Below are 11,884 nucleotides of genomic sequence, written 5' to 3' on the forward strand. Positions count from 1 at the left end.
TTCCGCGGGATTTTGGATTTGGCCTATCGGTTAACCTTCCTTTCGGAAAGCAGGCTCGTCTCACGTCTCTCACCCACAGGACTCGCCCCCGTTGACGATCCTACACCACGTCTACTATTTTTCTACCTCTCCAGGCCACCCTTTGTTCGGAAGTTAGGCGCGTCACAGCTCCGAAACCGCGCCGTACCGGTCAGTCGCTTAAACCTAAGTCTAATCTACTACTTATTATAATTTTAACCAACTTACTACTCTAAAACTACAGGCGTCTCAGGCTCGCTACCTGGGGCGTTACCTGGTCGTTCCTGAGGTACCTGTAGCCTACCAGGTATCGTTCGTCTGGGTTCGGTGGTTTCCGACGTATCCGGGTCTTTCGTCCTGCCCGGCTCTCCCGACGTCGTTGGCTGCTCCAATCGTCCCTGGGCGTCTCTTTCAAGTCCGGACAGCTACGTGAGTTTAGACGGCCGCTCCTCACCCTCCTATGGTTTGGATGGCTGCTCCTCTTCGGGTTCTCCTCCGGTCACTTTCAACTGCGTGGGTTCGGATGGCCTCCTCTCCCTCTCCTCTGGTTCGGACGGCCGCGTCCCAACGTACGCGGGTTCGGATGATACTCGCTCCGGCGTAGGGTAAGGTCGGGTTAGGTTGGGTTGCGGCCTCTCGTTTCCCGACGCGACCTCCGCGTCCCCGACCCCCGCCCCAGTGTCGGTTCGCGCTTCCGCGCGCCATAAGCTCCTCGACACTACTCTTGGCAGCGGCCTAGGCCGATCGTCACCGCTTCCTCGATGTCTGCCCGACTCTGCAGTGGCCTTAGGGGTGGATGCGGCCACTGCGCCTGCAGCTGCTTTCTGCTGCACTCTCCCGCCTGGCGACGTGTCCGCGATTGGCACGGGCGCGGGCTCGTCGTCATCCGATTCCTCGATGTCGGAGGTGGATAAGATGCGGAAGAGGCGGCCAAACCCTGTCTTGCGTGCTGCTGTGGTCATCGCTTTACGTCGACGTTCTCTTTCAAGCCTGATCATCGTTGCTTCTCCCGGCGGAACTCCGTGTGCTTTGATTCTCCACGTCTCTTGGACTTTGTCTTTAGTTAGGGCCTTGCGATGGTGATGGCCTCCCGATCGTGACTCTTTTCCAATCCATCTCATAATACGTTCATCGGTACGCTTTTGGTTTTTGGTACGTGTATCTACCTGATGACGGGTTTTAGCGCTTGTCGTCGTTCTTCTTTTTGAGTCCAGTATTAGAGACGTGTCGATTTCTTCTAAGCGGTTTAGTTTGACTACCGCTTTTGCTTGTAGTTTGGAGTCCGTCTTATTTTCTGTCGTGTCGGTCGCCTTGTTTGTCTCTTTCTTTTTTGGCGATGGTGTTCTCGATGTTGATGATGAGTACACCTCGCTCCATATTAGTTTTGTTGTCGTTTTGCTCGGCGATCGGACTTCCCATTGCGGACATTCTTCGTCCGTTGACTCTTCTTCGAAGGTGTGTTCCCAGCGCACCTCTCGTGTTTCCCATCTCTCGCTTTCTTTCGACGTGCTCGGTCTGGGGTTATCAGGACTTATTTCCCGTTGTTGGCCGGACGCTTGTGTTTCCTCGTTGTGTGTACGTTCGGTCTCCCTACACGGCTCGGCACTCGCTAATAATTCAGCCAGAGAGGTCTCACGGACTGCTATCAGCCCTTCCATCCGGTGGGCCTCTCGGTCGAGTCGTTCACCCTCTTCCCGCTCTATCTTCCTTTTGGTTGCTTCGATTTCATCTTCTAGTTGTTTGAGACGATTCGCAAGACGTTCGTTGCGTCGGCGTTTCTCGTTGTTATCCATTTTGTTCTGCAATCACAAATATGTAGAGACCACCTTAGAGTATCCGAAGTGGTCTAAATTTTGCGATCGCTCTGGCGAAGACTTGGAGACAGGATGTGGGAAGCATTTTATTGTTCGTCGTAACAACGACGATTAGGTAGGAAGATTTAGGAACGTTGCGGCGTGTGACGGATGTTGGAGCGTCGCGGTTTGAGGCTGGCAATACGTCGCGACGCGCTGACGGTGCCCTCAATCTTGCTACCGCCAGACTCCGGACTGTCAGCCCATCTTACACACTTTTTACGGGGTACTCGTACTACCTCCCAGGTATCGTCTGTATCAGGGGGCGATTCGTACGTATCGTCTATGTAGCGTCTTACTCTAGGGCGAATCCTGTAATCCGCGCTCGAATCAGAGCTTGAGCTCGTTCGCGTACTATTTTGAACTGATTGCGTTGTGTGACTGGTACTAGGTTTATTTTCCGTCTCGAACGAGTCATGAGGCGCTGACGGTGCTCTCGCGCTCCCGCCAGACTCCACGCTGTCCCTCCACCTCCTTCGCCTGCGCTGAGGTACACGCGCGAGTTGTGACATGTCGTCGCTATCCGACGACGACTCGCTCGTGTCCTCTATACGCCTTCTTATTCTGGGACGCGTTTCGTTATTTGCACTGGTCTCCGAATCCGACTGTGTATTCGAGTCGCTAGATGTTGACAGCGTACTATAGGTATTTTGCGTGCTACGACTAACGCTGGTCTGCGATTGGCTCTCTGATGATCGGAGAGAAGGTTCGAAGGGTGTGCCTCCTTCTTCGCTTTGCGATGATTCGGCACTTTCTCCCAGGTGGTTTTCGGGAGGGAGGGGAGGGTTGACCAGTTCCTCCGGTCTCCAAGCTGGAATACGGTGAGGGCGAATCTGCCTGCTGTTGTACGCCCCTATACTCTCGCCCGTTAAACGTTCGACAGTATATGCGTTGGGGTGAGGCTTGGCTCTAATCTTAAATGGGCCCTCGTATAGAGGAAAGAGTTTCCTTATTTTTGCATGACGCTGGTCACTGCGTCTATGTGACTTGACCCACACCAAGTCACCCTCAACGTATTCACGCGCTACACCCTTTTTCTCACTCTGCCGTTTACGCTTGGCAGCCATTTTCTCCAATCTATTTCGCGCTGTCTCTATAATACGATCATGTCTAATCGGTTCTTCGTGTATTGGGCGCAATGCCTCTGGGGGTTTAATGACGAGGTCGGCCTGTTTATCCTCTAGAGTTGCCGGCGGATAACCCGTGCTGGCGTGCTCGGTCGCGTTAATGACTTGTTCGACCCTAGGCACAATCTCGTCCCACCGACGATGGTCTTCGTTGGCGTACGCACGCATCGCCCGCCCCAGCTCGCGCATCACTCTCTCCACTGGGTTACTTTGTGGATTGTACGGAGATGTTCTCCGTGTAGTAAATCCGATGCGATGCGCGAACTGGCGCCAGCGTAGCGTGATGAACTGTCCCCCGCAGTCTGTTAGTATTACGCGCGGTACGCGGCCTACGTCGGGTACGTAAAAAGTCTCTATGACGTGCTCGATGGTCCTGAGACCTTGGTTCGCAATTGGGTACATTTTGGTATACTTGCTAAATAAATCCATCAGGACGAGCACGTATGTGTTGTGGTTATATGAGCTAGGGAGAGGACCGTATAAATCGGCGGATACGATCTCTCCTCGCTCTAACGGTTGGTCAAAATACTGAGGACCTATGGTAGGCCTCGTGTAAGTTTTTGTCGCAATACACAATTGGCACGACGCCACTACATCGCGCGCTATTCGTTCCGCGTTGCTGAACACAAAGTACCGGCGCGTGAATTCAAGCACCTTGTCTGTACCAAAATGAACGAGGTACTTGTGGACTCGTTCCACTAAGTCCCACGCTACGCTTTCCGGTACTAAGACGCGGTCTTTATACGGTCCTGTACGTAGGTGAATTATTCCATCGCGAACAATAAAATTCTGCGGATTCCTACGTATGCGTTCATTTAGTTCTCGGTCGTCTCTCTGCGCTCGTCCGATGAGTGCCGTCCACTCCTTCGTCTGCGTGCCCTCGTCAGGCTCGGCCATTATGCAGATACGCGGTGCATATTTCTTACGACCGTCGTTTGACCACTCAAACGGCGTCGTGTCGTCTTCCTGGCCGTCGGACGAAGACGAGCTCCCGCCAGTCTGCCCATCGCCGTGCGCACGCTTGCGCTTAAGGACGGGTTTACGCGAGAGCGTGTCCGCCGTCGCGTTTGTCCTTCCAGGGATGTGCTGGATATCCAGGTCAAACTCCTGTAGGAAGGACAGCCACCGCGCCATGCGCTGGCTCGCGACTGCGCACGCGCTGACGAATCGCAGCGCCAGGTGATCCGTTCTGACGAGTACGTGATGGCCCATCAGGATCACGCGCCACTTCTTTAAGCACCAGACGAGCGCGAGTCCCTCTAGCTCGGTTATCGTGTACCGCCGCTCCGCCCCATGCAAACCTCGACTTGCGTACGCTATAGTGTACTCTTTTCCATCACCGTCGTATTGAAAGAGTCGGGCGCCAATTCCGATATTTGATGCGTCGGTTTCTACCCCGAGTTGACATTTCGGGTCTAAGAGATATAATTTCTTAGCGTCTCTAACGCTGGTCTTGATGCGCTCGAACGCCGCGTCTTTATCCGCGGTCCACGCGAATTTAACGCTCTTGCGCAACAACTCTTCCAAGACGGCGGTGTTTCGCGCGAGGTTAGGGATGAAACGACGGTCCCAATTGACCATCCCCAAGAACGACTGCAGCTCTCGCTTCGTTCGAGGTTTGGTGAACCGTAAGATGTTTTCTTTTGTCTCCTCAGTAATGGTCACGTGTACCTGGGTGATGTCATGTCCTAGGAAGACTATCTTGTTTTGTGCGAATTCGCACTTCTCACGATTTAGCCGGAATCCGGCACGATCGAGCGCCTCGAACACTCGCGTCAAATGACGCAGATGCTCGGCCTCGTCGTTGCTCGCGATTAGGACATCATCCAAGTATACGATTACATTTGCCCTTAAATCTGGCTCGTCGCCGAGCGCCGCCTCGATAGCACGCGTAAATGACGCGCCTGCTGTTTTCAATCCAAACGGGAGCCTCTCGAAGACGTAAGTCTGGTTGTCAAATGAGAACCCGGTGTACGCCCTCGAGTCGGCGCTCAACGGCACTTGCCAATAGGCCTGAGTGATGTCGAGTTTGGAAAATACGCGTTTCCGACCTATATTAGCGAGAACCTCGTCGATGGTAGGTGGCTGGGCGTGGTCCGGCTCCATGCGTTCATTTATGCCCCTAGCATCTAGACAGATGCGGATTTTACCATTGGGCTTTTTAACCGCCACTAGCGGGCTTACGAACGGTGTCGCAGCGCGCCTGACGACGCCAAGATCCTCCATCTCGCGAATCTGACGTCGCGCTTCCTGACGATGTTTGGCAGGAATAGGGTATACCTTACACCTAAAAGGCTTCTGGCTAAACATGCGGATCTGATGTTCGTAACCGCGTATCCTCCCTAGCGAACCGTCTAATAGACGGCTATATCGTGCAAGAAGTTCGTCGAGTTCTCGCACGAATCTAACGTTCCTGGGTGCTTTGTCGATCGGACCCGTCGCACGGACGGTCGACGAGCTCGACGTCGAAGGCCCCTCTTGTCTAAATTCGGGATTGATACTTGGTGCGCTCGCTGCGCTAGCCAGCATCGAGATAGACGCAGACTCGGGGGCCTGCACGCACTCATTATTCTCTCTTCTCTCATCGGTCCCTATTGCGGGAATCATGATAGCCGGCGGATTACTACCGACCCAGACTTTATGTTTGCCGAAAAAGTCTTCTCCGATGATCATCGGAACAAAGAGAGTACCAATTTCGAAGAATTCATGCGTATACTTGCGCGCGCAACCGTCCACGTCCGTCAGCCCAATCGTGAGCTGGACGATCGTGTCCGCCTGGACTCCGCGCTGACCAAAAGCACCCCGAATATGCGTCTTATTTATTTTCACGCGAGGCACCCTACGTTTGACCTGTCCGTCGAGCGTGTCAGACTCAAGTCTCGCGACAGTCTTAGGATCAACGGCGGATATCGCCGCTCCCGTATCTAACAACGCCTTGACGTTGAGTTTAATTGAATTGTCGGAGTCTCCCGCCATGACACATACGTTCACAGTGGGTGACTTGTTGGTAGTGTCGTCTTTGTGTCTGTCAGCGCGTTCGTCGTCTCGTAGGTCCGCCAACAGTTGATCGGTGCGCATCGACGAGACGTCTCGGTTTATACTATCGGCACGCGATTGTCGACCTCTGTCTGCGCTGAAGTCACGTTTAGTTTGGTTACTGGGCGCGGATGGCGCACGTACGCGCCCCGGGGAAGCCTCCCAACGCTCGGCAGACTTCTCCCCTCTTCCGCGAATCTCTTCCGTAACCTGGGGATGTCGCTCTCTACTAGGACCGCGTTCGATCGTATTACGACGATTATTCGCGTCCTTACGCTCGTGAGAGGGTTCCCCGTGAGTCCCAGAGGTATCGCGTTTATAACTCGGGTAACTCGCCGTCGGTCTATTATCATGCCCGCGATCACGCGATGCTGACCTATCGCGCCTCCCTTGATACTGCGGGTATGTTCTATTCGGTACTGTTGCGTCCGGGACTCTCCTTTCGTCGTATCTACGTTCGTCATCGTACGTTTTTCCTGTCCACGGGCGCTCGTCTCTGTACTCTCTCGATGCTTCCCGGTTTGGTGGATTTTTCGCACGCGTGTATCCCTGCTCTAATTTTCGATGCATATCTTGTCGGAGCTCGATGTGGGCTCTGGCGCGATCGCGATTTTGGATGGTTGTTAGACGATGGCACAACTCATCCATCGTACCTACTCTAAGCATTGAGAGATTTTCGTAAATTTCGACGGTGAAGTGTTGACTCAGCTCGTCTACCAGTTCACCCTGACTGATTGGCGGGCTGAGATACTTAGCGTCGCGCGCGAACTTCTGTACGTACTCGACCATAGTACGACCTGATCGAGAGTTGTATGTCCCGTTACGGAGTGAGTCTCTAAACTGTGTTTGGTCCATTTTGCCCCAGTAGCGTTGGCGGAATCCTTCTACCGCGTCTTCGAAGGATTCGAATTCTTGGTAATCATACCATTCACGCGCTTTCCCTACCAGGCATAAACTAAAGAAGAATAGACGATCGCGTTGACGAAGCTCCTCGTAGTCCGCGATTCGCCTAAATTCATCAATGAACCGCATCGGGTGTTGCTTATCAGCATTCCCGATGAATCGCAGATCTCCGAAGGGATTAGCCCTAGGAGTCTCCCTAATTGCTGGACGTTGCATTTCGCGTTGTTCGGCGGGCGGCGTCCTAGGTCTATGACGCTCCGACGGGTAAGCGTCAGGACACGGTTCATAAACGTCATCGTCGACTAGGGGTTGAGAATATTGTATGGGCGGAACGCGCGCGTTATGCTCCTCCGCGTACCCCCTTCGATCCATGGTCGCCGACACAACTGATCTCGCGTCGCCCTCGCTAACCAAGGATGTCGCACTGTCATAACGTTTCGGTACCCTATACGCACTCCACGTCTCGGCGCTTGCTTTCGCTTTCGTCGACGCGGTGATCGGCGCCGACGGCGCCACGGGCGCTCTCTCACGCGCAGCGGATGCCTCCATCAGCCGGACCAATGTCGCAAATTTATTTTCCACGGCGCGTCCTATCCTTTCTATCTTATCGTCTAACTTTAGATTTATTTCACTAATACGCGTTTCGAGTCTGTTTACGTCTATTGCCGGTTGTACGGGCTGCATCGTGCTGTGAAGCATCGATGTTTCGGCGCTCCCCCAAGATGCACGCGTTGACCCTTCGTGAATACTCGGTCGCGCCGATGGTGCGACGATTTTGCTCGTGTCGGATCGCGTTGCCCCTCCGAAAGTGGCGTCGCCCACGCTCGTCATGGACGCTGACTTGGAGAGCGTTGCCTCTATCGGACCCAGTCTCGATTCGCGTAAGATCGGTTTGGGTTGTCCATATTCCCGTCCAGATCTGGTTGTAGATCTATCGTCCGCCTGTTGTGCTAGCTCTTCGATGGACTTTGACGAGAACATCGTGTTTTATTATAGTTTTATTAGAGTTCCCTACCGCGTTTACTATTGTTCGCGACACTACCTTAGTCCTTTACTCTTAACTAGTAAGTCGGTCAGCACTCACCTGGTCGTAGGGGAGCTCTATCTATCGTCCCTTCTGCCGTCTACTGGTTCACGGTGTCGACCACAGTCGATTACGCAGAATCGGGACAAAGTTGGAAAGTAATGGTCTTTTACTGTTAAGACGTGTCTTAATAGTTTGTACTAATTGTGTATGTTCGCCCTGACTTAATTTTGAAATTTCGACAAACCTGTTAATTTTGTGAAAATTGTATTTTCCTTAAAATATGGGTTATTTTGTGTTATTTATTGTTTATTATATGTAATCTAATTGATCCCAGTTTCAACTGACAATTCTGAGTCGTATTTCTGAATTCTATGTTAAGTAACGTTTATTCGGTAAAAATAATATGTGCAACTTGTGGTATTAATGTTAATTAAGAGTATGAGCTAAAGTTATGTTTTGACTCAAGAGTTGTTATTTTGAAAATAAATTAGTGTCGACCTTAATTGGGTGTCTAAAAGGAGAAATACTATGTATTTCGTGTTATTTACTTGTTTCCTATAGTTGGATATCTTTAGGCAGGACGATTACTATCTGTTTAGGTGTTTGACACGTTTTGGCAATTTTTCGGAAAACTTGCGAAAATTTACAATAAATGCTATGTTGTATAGCTAGTGTACCATAAGTTCTTTCCAAATTTGTATCGATCGTTGAATTCGGGTCACGTTGACGTGATATATAAGTAAAGATAGGTTTTTATGGGGAACCAGTGAAAAGTGGGTTAAATTTTGAAAATTCAGACCCGATGTTCGGTCTACACTTTGCGCTTGTGCTTCTCCTGCTTTCCAGGTGTTCAAAATTATGTATTTGAGTGTATTTTGTGATTTTTACAAGTGTTTAGGTGTTTACCATAACAGTGAATTTTTTGAACAAATTAGAGGAAATTTTGGAAATATTGAGATTGAATCTTTGGATATCTGTGATACTCCTGCTATTCAGATCAAAATTTGTATGAAATTATATTTATTTATGCTATTTATACACTAAATAAGATTTTTTTGTAATTTGGTAATTTTTGGAAAAAATTAGGAAAAATTTGGAAATTTTATGATGAAATAGTCGAGTATTTGTTGGAATCTTGCTTTACAGGTTAAAATTGGTACAAAAATAAATTTGTTACTATTGTTTATACGCTAACAAAGGTTTTTATGTACTTTTGTAATTTTTAGAAAAAATTGAAAAAACTTTGAAAAAGTTTTAATGGAATGTTCGAGTACTTATGGTGTTACTGCTTTGCCAATCAAAAAATGTCCAAAAATGTGTTTATTTATAATATTTATACTCTAACTAAACTTTTTATATACTTTGTTAATTTTCTAAAAAATTTGGAAAAAATTTATAAATTTTACACTTAACTGTTTTTCCTTTTGCGGAAACACTGCTTTTAAGATAAGAAAACGTTCAAAAATAAATTTATTTATGGTTGGTTTCCTCTAACTAATGTTATTTTACACTTTATCAATTTTCTTCAAAATTTAGAAAAATTCTATAAATATTATAGTCGATCGGTTTTTATTTAGTAAATATCTCACTATTGCACATGGTTTTTGTTCAAAAATGTTGTTAATTAAGTCAAAATACTCTGACACAGGTATTTGCACAAGGGATTCCCTATCACACCTGTCACTGGTCCAAACTCGGTAACAAATGATATTAACAATTTGTGCTTTGGCACACAGATGTATTTCAGCATGCACAAAATGTGTACCAAGTCGCGTCGCTCTAGGTATCCTGGGTCACAAGTTGGGTTTTGTTAGCTATACTCAAAATCTCGGTCGAAACGACTATGAAATTAGCACCTTTTAATTTATACAAAATTAATTAATTGTCAGACTCGGTTCGTTCTGGTCTGGTTAGATTGCAATTTTAGTGCTCTTATTGTAATATTAATTTCAATTTTCCCGGATCTTAGGGTAAAAAGCTATCTCAAATAATCAATGTCAAAATTTTGTCGTCCCTCGACTTTAGTCGAGACTTGGACAGTGTGTATCTCGGAAACCACTTATTCGAATAAAATATGCTCTTAGGGTAAGTTTTGTTAGCTTAAGATGCTATTCCCTACACGGTTTCAAAGCTCTAGGAAGCTCTGGTAAAAATTTGTCTTTATCATTACTTGTGATTTTTACAAGTCCTATCAGTGAGTCTTATTTAGTCAAAAATTAGTCAACTATCGTCCGATTTCTATAAAACCAGTCGAAATGTAATTGTTATCAACACGCGATGCTGTCTATCTAATCTCAATAATCCCTGATTAGAGGAAGTTGCAATTTTACAGAGAAATAGATTCTGACCCTTAGGAATTTTTTCCTTGTCTCCAGGACAACCTAGGTCAATGCGCGTTGGTATCTAGGTGTATTATCCGCTTATCTACACGAATATTATTTTTGAGAGAGACTACAACGCTAAATCGCGAAATTGACTTTGAGCCTCTATACTGAAAAAGCTTAGTCGAACTGTCGCCGTTGACAGCTCCTTTTATTTTATTACTCGGGAATTAATCAACCGATTTTAATTCTTCTTGGACGTGCGAGTCCGTATTTAAATCCTTTATCTTTAATAAAATCGTCGTCTCTCTAGACGGAAACGTTTAAAAGTTTTTCAAAATAATCTATGTCAAATTTGAGGTATCGGCACTTGGCGATTTTTGACAGTCTATATCTCGGCTTCTACTTATGCAAATCGAGTTCGCGATGGCTCGTTAGAAGCGGAGTGATTGAAGTTACCCGTACTAATCAATTGGGGACCCGGAATTCCTCGGAGAAGCCCTAGTACGGATGCTGAGTCTAAGTGTCATTCGCGTGTCTAAACAATGGGAAATACTTGTCCCGGCACAATGCACTCTTACAGGCGATGACAAATAGATATTTTAAGCGTATTCCTACCTTATTTTACTCTCGGAATGACGCTCGTTCGTGCGGAAGGTCACCGACGGTTTCCCGGTCGGCCGTGACAAGTTGAGGTTAGGACGTCTCGTGCGGAAGACGTCGACGATACTGGCGATCATCCGGATCGCCCGCGTCGAGATCTCCAAGCGGTTTCGCCTTGTTAATCACAAATTTCTTCGCGATTCACACGTACATCCCTGCGCCCGCTCGCGATGTCGACCCGCTCTCTCTCGCGCGCGCTCTCCTCGCACCGGTGACTCTGTACCGCCGTCGCGGTTTGTTCTGGAGAACACCGACCGATTCCAGACGACGATGATCGCGTCCCGGGCGTATCACACGTCCGCGCAATGGCACAAGGATCTTATTTCGCGAGCTTATTCGACTTTTTATTGCAACACGTATAATGGCGCGCGTCACGTCTCCTCTCCCCCTTCCACTGGCTTTTTTCCGACGACGCGAGTTGATTTTGACGACTTCCTGACAATTATATCTATCAACTTCACCTTCTCACTTTACGTGACACAAAATCCTGTCACGGTCGCCACTTTAGACGTTTGTTCTGTGAACGCGCGAGAGTGTGTGCCGTGCATGAGCTGTTTCGCGGATCACCGCGTCTATAATCCCGTGTAACCGGACTTCCGATTGCAAGTCAGAAGTGATCAATTTCCTCACGACCAGTGAGATTATTCGCGTAATTATTAGTTCTAATTAGATATTTTCTTCTTACAGGAGTTTAACGGTCGCCACCCGTTCTACGTAATGACGTCGCGTACGCTACCGGCGGCACTACCTCAAGCTCGACGGAACGGGAAATCGAGGGAGATAATTAAAGGTGACTCACCGGATTCTGGCTGTACACACGCTGATTTATTATGCTGCTGCTCTGTGTCGCAGACTGAGGTCCAGGAAGATCGTCGTCGTCGTCGAGGTCGTTGGTACACGTCCACCCTCTTAGGCGGTTAAATTTCGACTGTCCGG

The 11,884-nt window shown here is 48.6% G+C and overlaps 1 protein-coding gene across 1 annotated transcript in view; it reads right to left on the reverse strand.

The window, feature by feature from the left end:
* The window catches only part of LOC116848580 (serine/arginine repetitive matrix protein 1-like), a 2,670-nt gene extending 859 nt beyond the window's left edge, over window positions 1–1,811 (reverse strand). Inside the window, exons 1-2 of the mRNA XM_032824832.1 lie at window positions 522–1,811; window positions 261–443 (exon numbers count right to left, since the gene is read on the reverse strand). Of these exons, the coding sequence (XP_032680723.1) occupies window positions 261–443; window positions 522–1,811 (1,473 nt within the window). The remainder of the gene's footprint in view (window positions 1–260; window positions 444–521) is intronic.
* Window positions 1,812–11,884: the final 10,073 nt, after the last annotated feature.

The sequence above is a fragment of the Odontomachus brunneus genome, unplaced genomic scaffold (genome assembly GCF_010583005.1).
Source record: "Odontomachus brunneus isolate Ranch 3 - 2012 unplaced genomic scaffold, Obru_v1 Obru_scaffold_097, whole genome shotgun sequence".
NCBI classification, from domain to species: domain Eukaryota; kingdom Metazoa; phylum Arthropoda; class Insecta; order Hymenoptera; family Formicidae; genus Odontomachus; species Odontomachus brunneus.